The sequence below is a fragment of the Periplaneta americana genome, chromosome 9 (assembly GCF_040183065.1).
Source record: "Periplaneta americana isolate PAMFEO1 chromosome 9, P.americana_PAMFEO1_priV1, whole genome shotgun sequence".
NCBI classification, from domain to species: domain Eukaryota; kingdom Metazoa; phylum Arthropoda; class Insecta; order Blattodea; family Blattidae; genus Periplaneta; species Periplaneta americana.
The window spans coordinates 52,981,846-53,006,976 of record NC_091125.1 but is presented as its reverse complement, the minus strand read 5'-3'; the positions used below and the strand labels follow the sequence as shown (position 1 = coordinate 53,006,976).

The window sequence follows — 25,131 nt, the reverse complement described above, 5'->3', positions numbered from 1 at the left end:
TGTTAGTAATGTTTTGATACACATTTCAAGAAGTCTTTAAGTGCACGTATTTATTTCTACTTGCGGTGTATATGTAGTTACTATTAACTTCAGTTTCTCATTGGAAATGTGCGACGACACAATCGCAATTCGAGTGATTCTGCGTTTCTTTTGTGAAAAAGGCATGAGTGCAAAATCTGTAGTTGAAAAGAAATTGAAGTGGAAGGGAAAGGGATAGTCAGTAGTAGAACAGCATTAAACTGCCTTAAGTAATTCAATGATGAAAACTTAAGTCTTGAAGATAAACCACGCTCGGGAAGACCATGAGGAAACCACAATCTGTGACCCCCACTGCTTAATTTGAGGGTGTTTAAACGGTGATGATTAGATCCGTATGAATTGATAGAAGCACAGAAAAAATTGTGAGATGATTGACCTAATATTATTTATTTATTTATTTAAATATTTATTTATTTATTTATTTATTTTCTTCTATCCTTATTCATTCATTTCTTCACTCATTCATTTCTGCATTCATTCACTCATTCATTCATTTCTATATTCATTCATTCATTTCTTCAGTCATTCATTCATTTATTCACTCATCCATTTATTTCTTCACTCAATCATTCATTTCTTCACTCATTCATTCATTCATTTCTTCACTCATTCATTCATTTATTCACTCATTCATTCATTTCTTCACTCATTCATTTATTTCTTCATTCATTCATTTCTTCATTCAGTTATTTCTTCATTCATTCATTCATTCATTTCTTCATTCATTCATTTCTTCATTCATTCATTTCTTCATTCACTAATTTTTTCATTCATTCATTCACTTCCTGACTTATTCACTTACTGACTTATTTATTCACTTACTTGCTTATTCACTTACTCTCTTACTCACTTATTCACTTACTTACTCATTCATTTACTCACTCATTCACTCATTTATTTAATTTATTTATTTATTTATTTATTTATTTATTTATTTATTTATTTATTTATTTATTTATTTATTTATTTATTTATTTATTTATTTATTTATTTATTTATTTATTTATTTATTTATTTATTTATCCGTTGTGGCTGAAGTAGTAACGTTCTCCAGCAGGAAAGTGGATTCTTATCTCCCTCACACATGTAGGCTACAGTTAGTTTCTTACCTTGCGTTGCCCTGTTGTCTTCAGCAATGATTTTGTCATATTGATCACATGACCAGGAAATCCCGATATTTATGGACGTCTGATGTTCTTACAAAATCCTTGCAAAAGCAAGTCCAAATATAACTGAGAATCAATGAAGATATCCTATCTATTTACTTGCTTATTTACACAGCAATGTTATATTGTTCGGCGAGACCCGCGGGCCGCAGTAATACGCTGGAAGAGATTTTATTTTCGTTTACTCTATGACATCAATAAAAGTACATTGTCTGAGTTTTTTTGAGCTTTCACGGTGTTCATATTCAGACTAGGCTTTTGGGTATACCGCCGTGTCCTGGAATTTAACATCTCAGAGCTACATATAGGCCTAGGTTCCACCATGAGGGCAATATGTACGTTCTTGAGAGTCACCTAATGTTAGGCTCGTTATGCTTGCTTGGTTTGGGTTAGTTATTTGGAGTAGGCAACCATAACGATTCCAAAAGAGTAGGCGACTATACATTGCACCTATTTTCCGTGATTAATATTTACGTAGTCTCGAGAAGTTGGAAATCTTAAGTTTCGGGACACTGTGGTATATCCAAATATCTTAGAAACTCTGTCCCTGATAGAATTCCCGAGGTAAAATTTGTCTATCACTTGTAAAAATTATAAATTATGTTTTATTTAACGACTATCGCAACTGCCGAGGTTATATCAGCGTCGTCGATGTGTCGGAATTGTCCCGCAGGAGTTATTTTACATGGTAGTAAATCAACTGACATGAGCCTCTCGCATTTAAGCACACTTAAATCCCATCGACTTGGACCACGATCGAACCCGCGACCTCGGGCACAAAAGACCAGCACCTACCGACTGCTACTCAGGCTGACTATCATTTGTGGAGCACATGAAATTGAACTCTGAAAACTCCGGCAGATGAAAGCGCCGTTGAATATCATTCTAACACCTGCACCATAAAAAAAGAATGTTATATAGCTATAGACCAATACTTGACACACATTGCAGGCCTCTCTTAACATGTGGTCAACACGACGCACGACCACCGCTGTGAGAACACAGCACAGAACATGACAAGGGACAAACATCCAGTCCCATATATGGAAGATAAATCTCTTCTATTTCCTATGCCGGGATTCGAACCATGGACCGCTTGGTTGAAAAGCGAACACGCTATCCACAGAGCCATAACGGAGGACATCAATAGTTAAACGCGTAGCCTAAATCCGGTAGTACATAAAAATAAGTATAGCCTGTCCAAGACTATCATAGACAAGAGAGAACTTTGTAGTCCAAAGGCAAAATGTGCAGACCAGATTTACACTTGAATTGGAATCATGATGGATCCATATGGAATCACCCCTTGAGTGTAACTCACTTGATGATAATGATGATTATAAATTAACTTACCTATAGCCTCATCAATTTTAAATTATGAACAAAATTACAGAATAATGAAAGGGCCACCGCAAAGCTTAAAAACTAATTCCAACAACAGCAATGCAACTATAAGCTGTGTAAACAAGCAATTGATTAAATTAAATATTACGAATATAAATGCAAAAGTTAGATATTTATTCAGGGAAGTCGGTCAGTTTTACTAATTAATTTCATGAGAAGCAACATGTACAGAAATTGCAGTTAATTAAATATGCGGTTAGAATTTCAATTACCACCGTTAACAGATGAGAAGACTTTAATTTAACTGTCCGGTAAAAATAAAATGTTCCTGTTTCCTGAATCTTCTTTTGATTTTTCTCACGGTCTTGTCCGTTCAGTCAGACTTTTTGCAGATCTACGATGAAAATAATCTCTCAGAAATATCATTTAAGGAAGATGATATAATTCTCCTTGGAGGTGGTCCAGAATAATTCGAAAATCATGTAAAACGGCTTAGCATCTGGTCCATTTTGGTTTCCTATCGATTTTATAATTGTACAGTTTAACTAGGTGAAGTAGTTAATTTTACACAAGAGCGAATTATATAGTTCTCCTTATATTCTAATCGTTTCTAACATAATTCCCAGATGAAAGTCGTCCAAAATAAAAAAAACGAAACACCCTTACTATAGTCCTCATTTTATTGTCCCAGAGCGGAATAGCTTTCCGCGTTGGCTGTTCATGTCCATACTGCGTTCTAAAACAACACTGAACAGCCTCATCAGACTCTGACTCGGCTAGCCACAGCACGAAAGCAAACTTCACATGTTTTCAACTGGTGTTGAAATTGTTTATTGATTGTGAGCTCGACCAGGGTTACCAGCTTGAACAGGATGGATGAAACTTTTAGAGTTCCTTTTTGCGATGGCGTAAACTTGAAGTGTATCCGAGGTTGTTTTTATTTTAACGCATTTCATCTATTAATAAGTTTTTGGTCTCTTTTTTTTATCATCTAGTACTTTCAGACTTGGTTATTTAACGACGCTGTATCAACTACGAAGTTATTTAGCTTTGATGGGATTGGTGATAATGAGATGATATTTGGCGAGATGAGGCAGAAGATTCGCCATGGATTTTCTGACATTTGCCTTACGGTTAGGGAAGAACCTCTGATCAACCCCAACCAGGTAAGCGGGAATCAAACCCGCGTCCGAGCGCTACTCCGTATTGGCAGGCAAGCGCCTTAGCCGACTGAGCTACACCGGTGACTAATATTTATTTGCCACTCCCGAAAATGGACATTGAAAAATTTATACGAATATGGAACGATATTCATAACTTATAATCATATTCCATCTAGTATATTTCTTACTGAACAGCACTATTAAAGTAAACCGTTCAAGCGTTACAAATATTTTATCATAGGCATTCGTTCACAAATACAAAAATTTACCTTCACAACTGACTGTGGAAAGCAGATAATCCATATTAAAAGATCTGGAATAAACATGTGATCTTATCTGGCTTTTGAATTAGAAGTAGAGAGGGAGAAATTGTGGCTAAGTTTGCAAGTTTTACAGAAAAATAAAGGTTTTATAAGAAAATAGAAGAATGCTCTATTTTCGTAAAAGAAAGGACCATATTAATTATACCCTACAAATTACTGTGTACGCATTTCTCTTTCTTTGTCTTCTTTTACTTCTCCTTTTTGTACCAACTTATGCGTCAATGAAGTAAGAGGGAGGAAAAAATATACAAAGTGCAGTTCTCCCAAATCGTGTGGTTAGCAAGATGTAGGTTCACAGCAGAGAAGTCAGGATAAACACAAGACAAGGGACATACACGCAGTCCCGTGAAATAGATATAACCTTCACCCACAGTCTAGTATATACAGTCACGAAGCTCAATACGTAGTAAATATGCATCCATAGATAGTTGCAAACCACTAGGATCGCTACTATTGCCTCATAACAGACAATGCGAAATAATACCTGCACAGTCTAGTGTTCCTAGCACCCTCATAAACTCAAGCTTCGTGGCTGTATATACTAGACTGTGCTTCACCCATGTCGGAACTAGAACACTGATCGCTTGGTTCAGAAGCGCACGCCATAGCGGTGGGCGTGTATACGTATTTAAGTTCAAAATTTTCTGCCTGAACGAGTTTTCCATTGGAGATATAATTCTGTAGATATTAGTTAATTGTATTTATGGAAAAATAAAGTCTCCTTTTACTACATATCAGTGATGACTAGGCTTATATTAATTCTGCACAACAATCCGTACATATATTTCAAGCTGGTATCTATTTTGTTGTTTTAAACTTCACTGCTTCACTTCGTTTATTGGTTGCTATTTTATATTTTACGTTTATGATTCTTACAAAGCTTTCGAGTGGATGCACATATAATTATATAAATAATAATTAATTTCTTTGAGCTGTAGAAGTGTCGCGCCTCGCACAAGTCCGGACTATACGAGAGAGAGTGAGTGGTTTCTATAGTTTCGACGTGCGCAGACATCGCATCTCACAGTTATAGAAACCACTCACTATGTCTCGTGTAGTCTAGATTTGTGCGAGACGGACCTCGCACCTCGCACTTCGCATGCGTCGGTTCAGAAAAACCAAGGCTTTACCCGACTGAGCTACGTCGATGCTTGCTGTCGTATTCTTCATATAGAACAGTACTAATTTGACACTGAAGTAAGTCCATAGAATATAAATTTACCAACAGAGAACATTAGAAGTTTAAGCACAAAATTATTTTCGTCTCACGTTTTCTGCTTAGTGAAGTAAAGCTTTGGTTTTTCTGAACCGACGCATGCGACTTGCGAGATGCGAGGCCCGTCTCGCACAAGTCCGGACTACACGAAATATAGTGAGTGGTTTCTATAACTGCGAGGTGCGAGGTCTGCGTACCTCGCAGTTATAGAAACCAGTCACTATCTCTCGTATAGTCCGGATTTGTGCGAAGCGGGCCTCGCAAGTCGCATGCGTCGGTTCAGAAAAACCAAGGCTTTAGTCAGATATCGCTGATGCATTTCGACAGTCGGCCAGCGCATTTACTTCATCACATATCGATGGCTGAGAACCAGACTATTCTAAGTCCAACTTTTTGTAAGAAAGAAATCTGTGTTTCATTGTGTTCCAGTTCTTGTCTGCATATATGAATTGAACAAAATTGTAAATATTCCTCTCCATAAGGTTGCTGTGAAGCTATTCCAAATTGTTTCACGAAACTTTGAATTTCAGGAGCTTAAAATAGCTCTCCTGAAAAAAAAAAATAGTAAAATGGACTTGGAACAGTCTGGTTCTGAGCCATCGATATATTTCAGCATCAATAGAAGAAATTGTTATTACCGTATAGTATTTCTATTTTTTTTAATGTAAGGAACGCAAAACTCTGTTTTTCTCAGAACATGATCTTTTGACTTATAGCTACACCACTTGACCAAACAGGCCATATAATGAGGAAGCAAAAAAAATGGTTTATCGTCGCAACATCATGTGCAAACAAAATTATAATTCAATGTAACTTATTATGAAGTGAGAGACTTAAAGAGCATTGATCGAATGCAGATGTCATGATTTGACCTACACAACAAAAGAGAGTGGACAGGCTTGAGAGGTACAGAACTGATTCTTACTGTGGAAAATTGAAAATAGGTGAGTAAAGTGATCGAGTACATTCATTGGACGATCGAAAATTGTCCATAACATCTTACAACAAGAAAAAAAAAAAAGCGTGAACCACTGACATGGCTTTTCATTGTCGGCACATTTGGGCATCCCTATGTTGCACGCAGTAGTCAGCGAGCGATGCGAGAAACGGATGCGGTCTGAGAAGCAACTTTCAGAAAATAAAACTTACGATCTTTCACTGCATCAAGTAGAGCATCAGATAGCGAGTTCCAGGCCGCGGCCTTCCTGGAGGACAGAGCTGCCCCATAATTACACCGGTGTGGAACTTGAACCATCACGTCGCGGCCACAGCACAGACAGAGTGCGTTTGTCCGCACCGGGACTTCTCTAGCATTCTCAAGTTTTACGGGTATAGAAGTGCTTATCGAGCGCGACATTGAGCATCCCTAAATACTTCAGCCCAAATATGTAGCCTTTTTGTGCATCCGTGAGAAAATTAGTTGTGGGATGATAATGAAATGGAAATTGTTGGTGGAATGACTAGGGGAAAACAATAGAACTCCGAGAGAAACGCTTCAACATAGATTTATCCACCACAAATAGTCTACAGCGGGACTTGAACTTGGGTCCACAGTCATCGTAAGTCAGCGCTCTACCAACTGAGCCACCATGGCGACTTAAGTTTTAATGTTCCTGTTAGCCTCTTGGTAACAGTCAGGCAATTATTATTTGTAATTCTCCGTCTATTCCACTTTTATTAATATCTGGAAGGAGGTTGTGGCTGGAAATTTTCCCCGGAATCCTCTCTTAAGGAATAGGATCGTTTTAAGTGCTCTAAATCTAAGTTACGGGACCCCCACTTCTACTTTACCACCTGAAGGAAACCGTGCTATTCATTTTTTATCACCCTTAAAATCAAGCATCTTCACCAGGTTTGAACCCTGAAGTTCAGATGCAATGGTAAGCATAGTAACCAGTACACCACCGAGGATGACGTTGCAAGAGATTATTTTTATGCAATAGAAATGATTTAACTTGCTGTTATTCACCTCAACTCTACGACCGTGGTTCACAGATATCGCTAGTGCCGAGAAATGTAGATAACTTAGTTTGTCAGAGCTTTCCAGAGGGCACCACAGACGATGTGTTCATATTACATTCGTAATGAATTAATTAATTTGTTAGTTGATGATGATGGAGAATTGAAAAATCGGAGCACTCGGAGAAAATTCCTGTTTTTCCTGGACCAAAAATGCCCAACGCAAGTTATACAGAGTGTAAGTGAAATAATCCTCCAGATTGAAAGAGATCATAGGGTAGCCTACGCTATAATGAACAGAAAACCTATATTACGTTTCGTGATTAAATGCGTGGCTAATTAGAAAATTGAGTGGAAGTTTCGGCACTCTGGCAACATCGCAACTAACACACCCCTCTTTCTTCTCGTAATACAGATGTAAGAGATCAACGAACTCAGGTCTGTCTGCCTTAGTGAACTACCTCCCATCTCTCTTTCTGGCTACATACAATGTTGTAAGCTGTTGGCATCGGTCCAGTGATTCAAATTAGTGGGTTTTAAAATTAAATTTACACGAAAACCGTCCACGCTATTGAAATACGCCAGAAGGATAAATGATTCTTTATTACATTTTCTATCGATATGGACAAAAATCACTATCCTACTCGCAATAGTTACCGAATAAGAGCGTGTTAAACACTTGGGGGGGGGGGGACTTTTTTTCTGAGAAAACTATTAACTTTCTACCAATATAGAATTACACTTTTTTGTTACATACCTACATACATACTTACCTCTCTGAAAATGTGCAGGGTTATTTCACTTCCACCCTGTATATTCAGGATGGTGCGACCGTGCTTAGCGCGCTAGTATTGAGCTACTGTAGCAGTCCAAGAGATTATAGAGCGATTTAAATTTTGTTCTTGAATGAATCCAAACTTAATCAGACTATTAGCTTTTGAACAAGAACTTCATAGAGGAGCGAGACTGGCAACCACATGCTGAATTCTCAATCTGGCGGGTTAATTACCAATTTATGTTCTTCTGTGGCCGGATGATTCTGGTACACTTCCGGATAGTGAATGATACGAAATATTTTTTTCCGTACTCGCATATGTGAACCTCTTTAGGAATCCATAAGAAGCCGAAATGCTGAATGTCTCAAGAAGTCTGGAAAGTTTGACGTTTATGAAGAAGTACATTGTATGTCATCCACTTGCTCCACCAAACGTGCCGACATCATAGCAATTGATAACAATCAAAAGATTGGCTTCATAATCGATCCCACTATCAGATTTGAGGGTGCTGAATTACAACCACAAGTAGATCTGGAAAAGAAAAGACATTATGAACCCTGCTTTACTTATTTGGAAGAGAAATACCACATACCCGTTTGTCGCTGGGAAGTAATTGGCTTGCTCTTTGGTGCAAGGGGCATTATCTCAAGATTTTGTATCAGTTTCTTTCATCTTTTCCATATTGATCTTTTGGAACTTCAAGATATAGCCATGTTTTAAGACATTCCTTGTTAATTGTAAATACCATCTGTACAGTTCTATAAATGAAAAATAAATTATTCCTGTCGAGGATAGCTGCGCTCCCCAAATAAATAAAAATCAAATAAAATTAAAATAAAATTAAAATTAAAAATAGAATATTGTTGATCTACAATTAATGTAGGCGTTGTTACCGCTCGGTACCCCTTTTTCAAGGACAGCTATCCTTTTGGATTCTTCTCTCTTTACTGGAAATGTCATACTAAGAGAAGCATAGAATTTTCAATTACGGTGATCTTCGCAGGTTGAACTCATAACGAAAACATTTTAGTCTCGAAAGTTGCTATAGCATGTACTTGCTTGGAATTGAACCCACAGTCCAGTAACCAGTAGACCACGAGGACGACACGGAAAGTGATTATCGAGCGAATAAAATTCTGCCTTGAACGAACCAAAGTTTAATTATTAGGCATCTGAAAAAGAACTTCATTAAGTGAGGTTATCAACTACATGCACTATCTCAACCTAGAGTGCCAATCAGCAGAATTTATGTTCCCCTGAGGTTGCGACGTCCTAATTCCGGACACTGGATGACACGGAACGTTATTTTCCTTACTCATACCACGTACATGTCAATCTCTATAGGGATGAACCTATTGAAAATGACATATTGACAGAAATGTAGAATTTTTAATTTCGGTGGTCTTCGCAATCTAAATTCATAACAAAAATATTTTAGTCTCGAAAGTTACAACGTAGTTGTCTGGTATTAAATCCACAGTCATGCACAGTTGACACAGAAAACGCTTACCAAATTAATAGAGCAAGTTTTGAGAGTAGATTGTATTTCATTTACAGAGAAAAAAAATGGTTTTAACATCTTACCCACCAGCTGCATCGCAATAAAACTTAAAAAGTAATTTTTAATTCTCATCCTTTGCGTCTGTAACCTCAGTATGTTTGAGTCTACTCTTCAAACTCTAGCATTTGGGAAGGGCTTCATGGAAAAATTGCGTTTCCTACCTTATGACAGAAATAAAATCTCAACTAAGTCAGAAAGGATTGCAACATAACAACGTTGTGCACTCCTGTTTTTCTAATTACTATTCGGCAGCTTTATTCGGTCTAATAATTTACTCTCTAAGCAAGTTTAATTGTATATTGTTGCGAAAGGTCACATGTGCGAATTCTTCCCGGAAACAGCTGAATGGGCTGCCGGGAACGTGATCGCTGTAATTATAGGACAATTATCTTCTAAACCCGCCCACAAATCACCGCGGGGTACCACATGCCGGTGCTCGCGATGCAGGGACAATGCAGAAGGCCCGCGGCGCGCCAGTCATCTGTTACTTAAGTCGAGCAGCCATTATCCCCGTTTAACTCCCCGCCCACTTGGTAGAGGTGGTGCTCAGCAACTTGCTTGCAATTGCAACTTAAGATCATGCTTCGCCAAGCAACCTGCAAGTTTTTCAACAATGCGATAACAAAGTTTGCCTGAAGGTAATTAAGTTTTATTAAAATCCATAAATATATCCGTTGCTGCCAAGAAGTCAAAATGAGAATAAATATATCAAAGGAAGCTTTTAACAGAAAAAAAACATCATCTGCGGACTTCTGAAAAAATAACTAAGGAAGAGACTAGTGAAGTGCTTTGTGTGGAGAGAAGCATTATATGGGGCAGAAAGATGAACATTATGACGAAGCGAAGAGAAGCAACTATAAGCATTTGAAATGTGGATAAGGAGAAGAATGGCTCATGTAAAGTGGACAGACAGAATAAGAAACGAAGCTGTATTGGAAAGAGTGGATGAAGAAAGAATGATGCTGAAACTGATCAGAAGGAGGAACAGGAATTGGCTGGGTCATTTGTTGAGAAGAAACTGCCCCCTGAAGGATGTACTGGAAAGAATGGTGAACGGTAGAAGAGTTCGAGGCAGAAGAAGATGTCAGATGATAGACGACATTAAGATATATGAATCATATGAGGAGACAAAAAGGAAGGCAGCAAATAGGAAAGATTGGAGAATGCTAGGTTTGCAGTGAAAGACCTGCCCTTGTACGAGCTGATTTAATTACTATTGAAGACCTTCCCGGGAAAAGGATGTAACATAAATTTAATTAAATATGTGACAGGTGGAAAAAGTAATTTTGAGGCATTCATCTTTAACAATAAACGATTGCATTCAATAGCTGAATATACAGGGCTATTCAAAAAGAAGGAACAGATTTCAAATATTTATTTCTTCCAAGCATGCTGGGAACGGGAGCATACGTCATCTGCGCGAGACAGTCACGCCCGCTGGTTTCTGCGCACTGAGTTTTGCTTGTTGGATGCCTATACAAACCTCGATTTCGTGTAATATTTATAATAGACGGAGCACATTCGATCATATCATATATCACCAAAACCAGAACCAATTGACAAAAATTAGTGTCATATTCGTGATCAGCGACCCAAATTTAATAACAATTGATTACTTTAATCTCCGAAGCATTTTCAGCGTAGACCAGTGTAATTGTTCCAAACTTTTTTAGTTAACATTACTTTTAAATTTCAAGTAATATTTTAATATTTATCATACAAACTCCGTTAACAAACTGATTCACATAGAGTAAAATAATCTGGACAATAACCTGTACGATAGTTACTAGGAAGTACTGTATACATACTACAACATATTTTCAATATCAGAGATTTTTAATTTGTATTTTCATAAAAATAATGAACAAGTTTCATTTTTGCGGAAATTAAGTAACTTTTAATAGCCTACTTCGTAGAACAGGATGAAATGAGAATCTACATATCTATATTCTTAAGTCACGACGTAATTTATTGACAATTTGTGGCCTTCACAATCGGCAATTAGCATACCATTTTAGCCATTCACAAAACGTCATTCTTCTCATAATGCATTTCCATATTCCACAGCCTCCTGAAGTGTGACTTTCGTCGCCTCTGTCGATATTTACAAGTCATAACATGCCAAACTTGTCAAACAGGGAGTCAGATCGATATTTCAAAAGAAATCCTGACAGGAGCTAGATACAAAAATATAAATAAGAATAATTTTTTGTCGTGACACCCTTTCGTGGGAAGATATTCCAAAAAGGACCAACAAAAAGAGCTGACACGTAAGAAAAACCTTTTAGAGCAAGAATGTTATAAGTCAGTCGTACATATTTCCGTACGAGTAGATGAACGAGGGACACATAACTGGTCATTTGTGATAATTTTCTCATTGAAAAGTGCTAGAATTAATAATAATAATAATAATAATAATAATAATAATAATAATAATAATAAATCAGTTATTTAAATTATAGAGTTCTCTTCTACAGATCCAATTTACCAATAGGCTTACATTCGATTCCTTACAGAGACCTGATGGTTCAAAACCCTCAAAACAATGAGAAAGGAAAAGGTGTAATGGTTCACCTTTTGACGGTTGTTATTATTATTATTATTATTATTATTATTATTATTATTATTATTATTATTATTATTATTATTATTATTAGTATTATTAACTTATGGCTTTTAGGGAACCTGGAGATCCATTGTAGCAATGCATATGGAATGTTAGTGGGAAGCCGGAGGGAATAAGACCTTTGGGGAGGCCGAGACGTAGATGGGAAGATAATATTAAACTTGATTTGAGAGAGCTGGGATATGATTGTAGAGACCGGATTAATTTTGCTCAGGATAGGGACCGATGGCGGGCGTATGGCATGAAATTTATTTTTCAATTCCAAATTTCGCGACACACTCCATGGGGCTACGCGACACACCGGTTGGAAATCGCTGATATGCTATAGTCAATTTCAGGAATGTTGGTCCTATATCTCATATGTAATTTTCATAACTTAGGTCTACATTATTTCCAGACACTACACTTACACGAACTCTTACACATACACTCACCCTAGTACACGACATAACTCTTCACAGATACACATCATGTACAGTGTGACCCGCCGAAGTGGTGTACAACTAGAAAATGAGTCACAGTTCTGCCATCTATCCGAAATATGTGGAGCCCGAATCACGCAAGTGAAGTGGGTAGGCATTGGACACACACACATATTATTTAAAGAGATTTTGACGGTACGGTATGCAGCTAGATGAAATTTATTGCCTGATATGTCTAGCACATAGCACTGTTTGCATTAGCTGTTATAGTTCTGGATTAAAGAATTTGAAAAAAAATTATATCTCATAAACTAGGCAGTTTCCGGATGTAGAAATTTATAGGCAGGTTTCTTATTTAAAATGGAACGTATGGGGGAAAAATCGTTGTAAAAATCCATTATCACTAGGTGAAACTTTCTAATGAGCTAGTAAAGAAAGTAACTGATTGCAATTGTTTGATATTTAACACAATACTCAAGACAACGTACTGTACTTTCGTCAAGGAATTAGGTTGAGTCTGTCTTAAGTATAACAACGGTTGCAAGAATGACAAAGGGAGCAAACCATTCCTGTCATTAAAATACCACCAGTATATTAGGTTAATTGAAAATATTGGTGTTATTTTAAAGTCAATTTTAGCAAAAACCAATGGATAAATAAAACTATACACTATTCATTTTTGTGTTCCAAATAGCCCCTATTTAACCCATTACAGTAAAAGACTTATTGTCTTTATATTCTGTATATACAGATCACAGAGTCAATAGAAACATTCTTCCGTATTTATAGGAATGAACATTGAAGTTGTAGCCTAATACCACAGCATTATTTTATACACATAGTTCTGAAAATTACTTAACATATTCTCAGTAATATTACAATCGATATTCTCTTTCTCGCTGCAAATTGCAACATCGCTCATCGTAATTTTGCTCAACAGCCTATTTTTTACTGGAAAGCATGTTCAGGCTAACAAGAAAGACGTAACACACAAAGTCTTTGCGAGATTTTCTGTCGTTTGAAAAAGATGCAGAGAACTAATACTTATAGAGCCATTACAAAAAGGTTCTAATGCCGTGTTTATGTAATAACAGAGTAAGCAACTCAAGTTTTTATTGAAGCCACTTCCTTAATACCTTGTCGCTTGTTCAGCTAGTATGAAATTCCATGAAAAAAAAAACAGATGAAGAGAACACGAAAAAAAAAAAATATGTTGCAATAATCAACTTCAATCATACTGAGAAATCGTCATCAATGCCATTTCAAATCGTGTGTGGAAGAAACTTCTGGTACTTTTGTCTGGCTTTTAAAATTAGGGGAGAGTCGGGTAGTATCGAACATCGGGTAGTATCGGATAGTGCGTTTCTTTCATCTACCACCATATGGTAGTACCTAAATGACATGTCTATACGACATCACAGAAACGTAACCATGTCAATCAGATACTATCATCATGTGGTAGATGAAAGAAACTCACTGTCCGATTTTACCCGATGTCCGATACTACCCGACTCTCCCCTAATAATAAAATACTTTTCACTCTATAGGCCTACTTACGATCCTAAATCTAAGTATAACATACTTACAGTTTCTAATTTAATTCATGAAACGGAATGAAAATCCCAACAAAAAGACAAACCTGACAAAAAAAAGTGTATACTGTATTGTATATCAAAGAAAAATAGTAGGCTACAGAGAAGTGGCCTTGACGTAAATAAAAATTCCAGACGTCAGTTTGGAATTTTCTGTATAGTTAATATTTGAACAACAAAGGGGAAAAAACTGGCTTATATAAGTACATAGATGAAGACGACCAAACTCCAATCTTGACTTGCTGGAGACAAATAACCATACAATGGCAAAATGGTGATGATGACGATGATGATGTAGCTGTGATGATGGCAACTAAAACAAATTCGACGACAACAACGGCAACTACAACAACTGCAACAATATAACGAGATTACAACAGTAAACGACGATATTACAACAATGATATCAACAACGGCGACGACTGTAACAACAATAACGATGCTACAACAATATTAATAATTAATAATAATAACACAACGACAACAAAAAAAACTGCGACTTCGACAACTATGACGGCGACGACGACTGTAACTACTGTTGTCATGACGATAACAAATGAACATGATTACCTTAAGATATCCTGCTGCACTGTATCTTTTCCTTGTACTCATGGTGGCATAGATACACATTTTCCGTCATCATCGACCTAAATAGCGTTATCACACTTTAACATTTCTCACAATGAAAGAATCTTTGTCGATTTGGAAAGAAAATGGTTTATCCTAGGTAGTAATGATTAGGTGTATGTCATCCTTGATTTTTACTTAAATTCCATATCAGAAGCAGTTTTGCGTCGGGTTGTCAACTTAACAGTGGTTCGCAAAGTGAAGGTCGTGTAAAGAGCTGAGGGGAATCGAGAGATGATTTACAAAATAAAACAAAAACGTACACATCGTTGAACATAAAACTCAGAAAATCTTTCAACGATTATAAAGTAAAATAATAATTGTGATAAGTGTGTCCGTATTTCAGAACTTAGCCTCTCAAATCTGGACTAAGTATTCGATACACTTTCAAGTTCGAGATTTCTCACTTTTGTTTTGGTTTCAATATTTTGGTGTCAATATTTTGCATGAATATGATGTTGCGTATGTTATAAAAAATTTAAGAGCTTCTTTTGCGAAACCGAAGTATTCTTTTAATGCAAAACTGGACAATTCTCTGCGAAAAAAAATGATCTAGTTTTAATATTCCATCAGTAGATACATTTATCAGTGAGTTTTACCTTCATATATTTTGGAATTTCGGCCAGCTGAACGGAATGGATTTAGTATCCATTTGTGACTGTTGTAAATATTTTGAGTTTCTTTCGGAAAATACTCAAAAAAGCGGTTATTTAAATTCGTACTTCGGTAGCATCCGTTGATTTTGAGTAAAGATTATAGTTGTTTGCGATTTTATGGAGATTTTTATTTTCCGAATGGAGTCGAGAAACAATATAATATGGGAGAGGGGGAGGTCGCAAATAGAAGTCTAGCTCAAAAATGGATTACGCCTTTAAAACGTTTGGGAACCACTGACTTAAGGGATAGATTTCTTTAAACAGATTAAAATATCGCCAAATTCTTTGAATTTCTTGTCATATTTTTGGCTCAGCTATCCCACAGAAATTTGAAAGTGTCTTTACGTGTTAATTTGTGAAGGAGTGAAATGCGGAGGAAAAATAAACTGAATTAAAATATTAATTAACGCATATCTAATTATCATGAACCGTAATTGTATTCCTGGGGAAAAAAAAAAGCTGCCGCTCTGTAGAAAGCACTGTCACATAATTTGAAAACCATTGCTCTGCACTTCTACAGCTGGTTTAAAGATTGTGCTGAAATAAAATTCCTTATTCTACAAACAAAAATAACGTTCTATCGACTGAACTCTAGAAAATTGTACCTACATTTAATAAAAGGAAGTGTACACTACAGCACAAATAAGAATAATGAAACAATGTTTACTCACTATCTGGGTGCAGCTTCGTGGTTCTGGTTGATAAGTGATGGCAGCGACTGTACAGATTGGCTGGAGAAGTCGGAGAAGTCTGAAACAAGACAATAACAAACGAGTGACTAAAACAAAGCCACAAATAGCGGTCAGTGGTTTAACTAACCATTCAAACAAGTGAAGCACATCGAGTGATTTGTTGAAACATTGTTTGTGAACACTGCATTGGACAGCTGTGATCAACATTGAATTTGTTCATTGTGAAACAAGCACTATAAGGTTATCAGACCACGGATCGTGAGCGCTTTGAATACACAACACGTAATTTAATTGAAGTCATTTACGCAACATTTTAGTTCTACATAGGTAAACAATCAAAATGTGTGGAGCTTAGGGTTACATTTTAAATGTGTTTTTTTTTTGTTTTTTTTTTTTTTTCCTGCTTATACACTGAATATTGGTACTTCAATAAACTGCATAATAATAATAATAATAATAATAATAATAATAATAATAATAATAATAATAATAATAATAATAATAATAATCCCGCGTCTTGGTGTCGTGGTCTAAGGCATCCTGCCTAGGACTCCGCTACGGAATGCGCGCTGGTTCGAGTCCTTATGAGGGAAAAAAACTTTCTCTTGAAATTTCAGCCAGTAAAATGGGACCGGTGCCCCCAAGTATCATGATGCACTTGGGGAGCTACGATAGGTAGCGAAAATCCAGTTTCGCAAACCAGCTTTAACGGCTGGGGAGATCATCGTGCTAATCACACGATACCTCCATTCTGGTTGGATGATCGTCCACCTCTGCTTCGGCATGTGGACATGAGGCCAGCAGCCGGTTGGTCGGTCTTGGCCCTTAATGGGCTGTAGCGCCACGGATTATTATTATTAATAATTTCACAGAAACGTCTTCATTGGGTCACGTTAGGGGCTTTTTATGTTCTCAACGAAAAATTTTAATTCCACTTTTTTTCGTTGCCAATTCACAGGCATTTTTCATTGTAGATAACAGCGCAATATTTGATATTCAAAACGGATAAACGTTAAAGTGCTTCATATCTCTAATTCGACTTTGTAGAAACAACTGTTCTCACAAACTTCATTACAAAAGTTGTTAATCTTTTTCATCTTTTATCCTAATTTTCCAGGTTAACTCTCTATAAATCACAGGCTATACTAAGGTCTTAAACAACCATTCTCTATTATGTTTATGTACCAAAAAGATCTCAATAGCTGTATTATTATGCCTATTGTTATATAACATATTTTCCTTTGTAGTGTATGCAATTCCTTATAAAAGGATAAGATATAAAATAAATGTATGCATTTGTTTACTCTCTCTCTAATTTCGAATTATTCAAATTAATTTTGGTCTGCACAGGAAATTTTCCATATAAAACCATAATTTTATATTTGTTAGTTTTAATATGCATGTTATACTTCTATAAAACAATTTAAACGTTAAAAAGTTATGTAATATGGCTGTCCCAAAAGGCTACCTTAAACTTTCGTAAATGTTTTAATTTTTAATAGCTAATGACAGAATTCTGCCTTCTTTACATAATACTTTATATGTTTGTTCTTAAATTGGTGACATAGTCATTAAAATTCTATGGCTGAGAATATGTTTTCTAGTGAACAACGTGTATTTGTTTATGATTCATAAGTGTTAACAGACGGTTCGTCAAGTTAAAAGTCGATTTAAAGAAATATTTCTGGTCATAAAATTTCCAGGTCGTACAACAGCCCATGCTTTTCACAAAAAAATTACAGGCGACCGGAAGCCTCACTACCCTACTGCAGTGACTAAGGGACGGAATACTGCTCTTCAGACTCGAATTCATGTATGTATTCGAAGATGAGCTAATGATGAGCTGTGATGTTGCGAAACTCCGCGGACTTTCAGCATAATTGTCCAATAATTAACAATGCATTTAATTATAAAACGCATAATATTTTTTCTTTTATTTTAATGTATTCTAGGTACCCTTCAATCTGCACAGTTACATCATTTCCATTCTGTATAATAAACTTCAAAGTCTTGAGATTATAGACATCTGAAAGTAAACTATTGCCTATCGCATCAATTGCTCTCTGGTAATATTTTCGTTTCGATTTTCTCATGACATTTTTGTTTCCAAGATCTCCACTAGTGTTCAACTCAAGATAAACTGAGTGATATTCAACTTACTGAACTTTCTCTTCGATTTGCCTGCCCTTACCTCAGCGGTCTTATGAGATGGTCATCTGTCTTTCACGTCCCATAAATCTACCATACAGACCTCCCAGCTTCACTTTCCTACTAAACTAAGTCACGCTAAGAAGAAGTCTTATCGTTCTTAAAGTTATATCGTTCTTGAGAAGATCCTAAAATTTCTATCTAAGGCAAGTAACAAACAACTGGATTACTGACAACAATATTGTGCTATTATTGAGAAGTAGATTTTAAATACAAGTTATCAAAGATTACAAGTAACAAAAAGTGACCTTTGTTTGGTTTAATTGATCTTATGTAACAAAATAAAATGAAGCAATACACGTTGACAATGAAACATAATCAGACGAAAACTAAACATTTAAAACAAATTAAAATGTAATACAACTTATAAGACTTTTAGGGCCGTATTCATAGACATTTTTAGCGCGGGCTTCCGGTGGATGATCAGCGTTTTTCATATTCATAAACCAGTGTTAGCGATAGGATATGATTTGAATTCTGTACTAGTAACCAGTGGATAGCCGGGGCTAGCTTAGTACGCTCGTAGCGCGTGCTGCGAAATGTCTATGAATAGCACCCATAGATTCTCATTATAATTAAATTTCGAAGCAGACTTCTGGGTATTCAACCTTGGGCTGAAACATAGTTTAATTGCTATGATCATTTTCTCCGAAGACTGAACCTGTAAACAATACAGATCCTCAGTGCCCTCTTCTTAATAATTCTCTTGTAACTTAAGGAAGAGCAATTTTGCATACTGTGTTAATAGACTGTTTCGTTACGATGGTCAGAAAAGTTCAAAGTTGTGCTGAAAAACACAGATTTCACTTCATATTTAAAAGACGTATAACAAAGCAAAAATAACAGATATATTCTGAGTTCTATTAAGAGATTATGTGTAAATTTTTACTAGTGTGCGCTACCATTTCCTAACCAAGTTTTGTTTTGTAAGTGACTCTGAATTTTTCCTCCGAAAATTCAGATACCTTCAGCCTGGTTTGAAACAGAGAATTGGAATAGGAAGATAAGCAAGGTAAACACTATATGAGTTTTTTTATTAAAGATAAATCGAAAAAATATAAAAATTGATTTTCAAAATTACTATTTACACTATATTTTGCCAGAGATGTTAAACACAAAATTCTGACCCGGAATGCCGCTTGCATACATGGAATAAATTGCCTCCAAAATTTCAAGGAACAAAATTTTTTCAATACTACCTAAAGAGTGGACAGTACAAATAGAAGAATGGAAGACAAAATTTATAGTCACTATACTTGACTCTCAATATTTATTATGCAGAAGTCACAAGGGTTAAATGACTTGGACTTTATGCATACAGACAAATACAGACTACATGTAATTTCTCAAAAATAAATTTCACAAGTAAGAAAATTTAAAATACTATTATTCATCAAAATTCATCCCTAAATCTATACAATTTAGAGCGTTTTATCTCTTACAATGAATTCGTTATTCTAATGTTACTTTGTTACTTGTGTGCAATGTGGAAGCTTGTATGACGTTCTGCCTATATGCGTTCTAGTCACACGATCACACTATTTTCCACTGCAAATATTGACGGTTGCAATGGTGCTATGACAATTTAACTTGTCACGGGTAGTTGCACTTCTTTGATGATCAAATAATGCGGTCAGTTGCCTAAAGAGACGCAAATCTACTGTTTCTGAGCTTTGGGCTTGGATGTTGTGAATATCCATGTTCCATACCGTTTAATAATGCCAGCAAAAGCTATATGATTAGTGTTTTGTAGCATTTCAAAATTGATTCTGTTATAGGCCTAACCTTACTCTCTCCAGAAGGATTTTCTTCATTATGTATGCTGTTGGTATTTAGTAGATTTATTGTCAAAATTTTTTGTGGACAAGAGTTTGTATGTTAGCAAATTAATAAAAAAAAACGGTGGTTGTTCTGTGATCTAATGATTAGTATGCAAGACTCATGTTTTGTGGATTGAAATTCTGTTGAGGTCGAATACATTTTAAGGGAAATAAAAATCCTTTGTAAGGTCTCTTAGGAATAGAAAAATAAATTGGCTGGGCCACTGGCTAAGAATTAACTGCCTACTGACGGATGCACTGGAAAGAATGGTGAACGAGAGAAAAATCTGGGGAGAAGAAGATATCACATGTTGGAGCCTGAAGTCAAGGGCTGCCGAACTTTAATTTCTTTTAAATGTAAATTAGAAAAATATCTTATGATGAATTGCCAGACGTAACGCGTTGCAAATATTTAATGCAATGTATTCCACTGTATTTATTTTTATTGCTTGTTTCTTATTTTTATTGTGTAATCATGTATATTGTGTTTATTCATCACTTAACACCAATATGTATCCTACTGTGTTTCCTTTTATTATTATTAGTCTATTATTTTATTGTGTACTTTTTATTCAATTGTCGGTTTCTAGTTTAATTATGTGAATCCTACTTACTTGTAATCTAATACTAATATGCATTCCAATGTGTTTATTTTTATTTTTACTGTGTACATTTTTTATTGAATTATCGGCTTCTGTTTTTGTGTGATTCTTATTTGATTCTAACAACATTAATATGCATTCCACTATGTTTATTTTTATTTTATGAGGTAAATTTTTATATAACTATCTCTTTTGATGTCATTATGTACCTAAATCGTATCAGTATGTAATTACATAATTCCGATCCAGTTGCTGTTCAACTATGTAAACAAGTTTTAATCCTGGTTGAGTGTAAGAGAAGGCCTTACGGCCTTAACTCTGCCAGGTTAAATAAAGCCATTATTATTATTATTATTATTATTATTATTATTATTATTATTATTATTATTATTAAGTTACATGTATCATATGCGAAGACTAAGAGGAAGACGGAAAGTAGGAAATATAAAATGCTGGGTTTGCAGTGAAAGACCTACCAAGGGAAGAACATTAAATGAATAAGGTTTCCCTGTATAGCAGATTCACGGAACATAAAATAACTCTATCCCGGAATTACAGACCTCCAGGTAATATCTACTGGTTATTTCTTTCCCACGTTAATCTAACTTTGCTAGTCATCATCCTTACCAGTCGTCCAAACATCACAATTAATTAATTCTACCTCATAAGGATCCCCGATTCAGAAATGGAATTTTTATGGACTAGTAGACTAGCAGAATCCATTACAAAAAATAATCATAGGGTCTATCTGAAAGTGTTAACCAAACAACTTGGTGCTGTCTATGGAATGTTGTAGTGCGTTTGCAGTGAAACATTTATGGTCGAAGGTTAATTAAAAGAAAATAGTACGCAAATTTCAACATCTGACGTCACTTGCTTAGCAACGGATCAGACTTGCATTAATATAGTATTTGTTAGAGGGATAGGCTTACTTTCTTACATTCATTATATTTCTTATTTATTTTATTATACCCATACTATCGGCTATCCAACAAACCATTTCAGATTAAACACAGTAATTACATTTTAAACACTTTTACAAATATACGTATACGGCATAGGTTACATCCAGTAAAGATATAAAAGAAAATAACCTTCAACACATGCTGTAAATTACATCACGTTTATTTAACTCTCAATCTTATGTACAATCCTTATAAATAAGGAGCATCCATCCATCCATCCATCCATCCGAACAGCTCATGAAGGGGCAAGACCGACAAGTCGACTGCTGGCCTCGCGTCCACATGCCTCAGAAGAGGAGAATGATCATCCAACCAGAAGCGAGATATATTATGGTCAGAACGATAATCGCCCCCACCCGCCCCCCATAGCTTTATAGCTGGTTTTCTGCCGTAGCTCCCAAAATTCATACGATGCTGGATGGGTATCAGTACCGTACACTGACCGAAATGTCATGAGAAAATTACAGTACATTCTCATGAGACCTCGAACTATTGCTCATTCCGCAACATGAATCTAGGCATGAGCCATAGATGACGAAGCTTTGGTGCGGAACTAGAAAGAAGGACCAATTCCTTAAGGTAAACTATGAGGGAAATTTGGAAATCTGAAACTACCCGCCCAATTCTTTTGAAATTCTACCACATATTCTTATAAATTACAATAAAAACTGACAAAATTTGAAATTCACAGGCTGAATAGTTTCTTAGTTATAATTTTTTTTTTCTAATTACTAGATCAGTGATGATCAACTCGCGTATGAACGGGCGCGGGCAATGCTTGGCTGACGCCTGCTTATTGTACCGGGCAGAGGACCGGTTTGTGATGTTGCGTTGTAGTGAACAGAGGCGGTTCTTGCCATCCATTCAAACAAGAGATGTGAGGAGCAGAAAACACTTCAAAACATAGGCCACACTGAAGAAATACAACTTACAGATACATTATACAACTCACAGTAACGAATACGGCAGATACGAAGGTGAAGAGCATGCAGCATTAATTCAACAATTGAAGGAAAAAGAGCTAGACGTTGTTTAAGATAATAAATAATACTAGTGAATCGGCTGTGCGACTCAGTTATAAAATTTCACTTGTAATAGTACGATATTATAAACCTTTTAAAGATTGAAAATTTGAAGAATGTTTAATTACAACTGAAGAACTTCTCACAACAAGTGTAGGAGTATGAATCTATCAGCTTGTCTCCTTCCACCGTGATGCGTCCCATCCGAGGTCTAGCCGAGGATGTTCAGGTGCAACTAGTAATCAGTCTTTCATTTATTATTCTTTGATAGTAGATGAAAATACTTATGTAAGCGATAATCCCCAACTGGTGATTTTTGTAAGAAGCGTTATTGAAAACCTTCAGATTAAGGAGAGCTCTTACATATTGTTCTCATAAAGGATACTACTACTGGTTCCGATTTTTCATGTAGAGGTTGTAGAAATTATTTTGGACTCCGTTGGAATAAACTTATATCCTTGGCAACTTGGCATTGTTCACGGGAAAAAAAGAAAGGCCTATATCATAAGTGAAAAATGAAAAAAAAAATGGATTTGTGAATTTGTCTTCTTAATGGAATTATCTGGATGCTTTAAATTGTTTTCGACAAGGTAAGAACAAGATTATTATACAGTTATATGACAGAGTTTAATATGAAACCACCTCTAATTGTGGAATGTTAGCTTAACTAAAAGGATAAGTTACAGCACATTTTTCAAAAGTAACAACGATATAGGCATACTGGTTTCATAAGACTTTGAATTTCGAAGAATATATTCACACATCATGCGATCTGCGCCCGGAATTTTATTCTAGATTTAAGGACTAGGAAAATTTTCAATTTGATTTTCAATTATTATTTGTAATTGAAACTTATTGATTTACTTATTGATTTATTTAGTGAATTGAAGGGCAAATATCAAAATAAAAGAAGTTATCTGACTTTTATATGAACTTTCCATGTCTTAGATTTCCCCGATTGTACAGACATACATTTTCAGATTCACATATCTATGAGAAGAGTAATTTTTTCGTATGATGAAGATAAACAAGCCATGTCATGGAAGCCAAGTATCGGATCACAACTTAAAATGTACTGTCACATTATGCACTATACAAACAATAGTTCCAAACGTTGAGAAACTGCTGAGGGAAAAGAGAATTAAACAAATCCTGAAAAATTAGTGCTAATGCCAGTGTTGAGTGAACTGAATGGAGTTAATTTCTACATTAATATTCCTAGGGTTTATATATGTTTTGTTTAACTTTTTCTTTAACAGAAGCAGTTTACACATTTACAGTAATTGTCATGCATTACCCGAATAATGAATAATTAATGTGTATTACATTTCTAAAAGTAATTATAAATTTATTAACTTCTAACTTTGTTGAAAATAGGCTACAATGTTTTTTTTTCAAATTGCTTAAGATAGTTTATTTAGTTATTTCTATTCAGCCCGTATCTTTTTTTCATCAGAAACAATCATAAACCTATGCAGTAAATTCATATTGTGGTCCCGCCGCTGAACGTCTTACCTGCCCTGCTACGACTTTCCGCGGGCGAGCGGGCAAGGCTTGATGACCACACAGTGCTCTGAGTTGAGGACCACTGTACTAGATATTCCCCATGTCGTATTTTCTTAATGTGTTAATTTTTTGAAGACATTCCCTATGGATGCAATTTTCAAATTTAGTATCAATTTTTTATGTAGGCTATCTGGCTATCTTGATTAGTTTGACATGTAGAAATTTTTTCATATCTGATTTTTCACAACTGAATAAAAATAATCATAACTAGAGCCCGAATGTTTGGAAAAATGTCTTTTTTACTGGTGGAAGTAAATCATTATTTTCATATATAGATATAAATGTGATTTGGGGTAAATCAAAGTGATAGGGCCAATTTTTATTTTGCTTCTTTTGCCTTTTTAAGATGTTTCTTACCAATTCAATAATAAATGCCTTTTTGTCATTTTAAAGCAATATTTCTTGTTTATTTGCAATTTTATAGTTAATTGTAATGTAATGTACGAATATATGAAATTGAAACATATGAAAAAATGACTTGCTTTACTAACAATAGTAAATAAAAGTAATTTATTTTCGGTGCTTAATCTGCTAATTTCGTACTTTAAACTATTGATGTAATATGAATAGATCGACAATCCACAGTTACAAATACTGTATAATGTCATGTCTTCACGATACCAACAATCAGCTTTATAATTATTTTAAATATTAAGCCCATTATCATAGAAGTTGTCACGTATTTAGCATTTTCAATAAATTGTTTGCTTTCATATTTTCAAATCTTACTGTTACAATGTTGTGCTACACGTGTTTATTATTGTAGGAGAAAGAAATATGAATGAG

At 35.4% G+C, this 25,131-nt stretch overlaps 1 protein-coding gene across 1 annotated transcript in view; it reads right to left on the bottom strand.

Moving 5' to 3' along the window:
- Positions 1-25,131, bottom strand: part of LOC138705937 (pleckstrin homology domain-containing family G member 5-like) — a 705,365-nt gene that overhangs the window by 576,231 nt on the left and 104,003 nt on the right. The window contains exon 4 of the mRNA XM_069834734.1: positions 16,142-16,220. Coding sequence (XP_069690835.1) covers positions 16,142-16,220 — 79 coding nt within the window. The remainder of the gene's footprint in view (positions 1-16,141; positions 16,221-25,131) is intronic.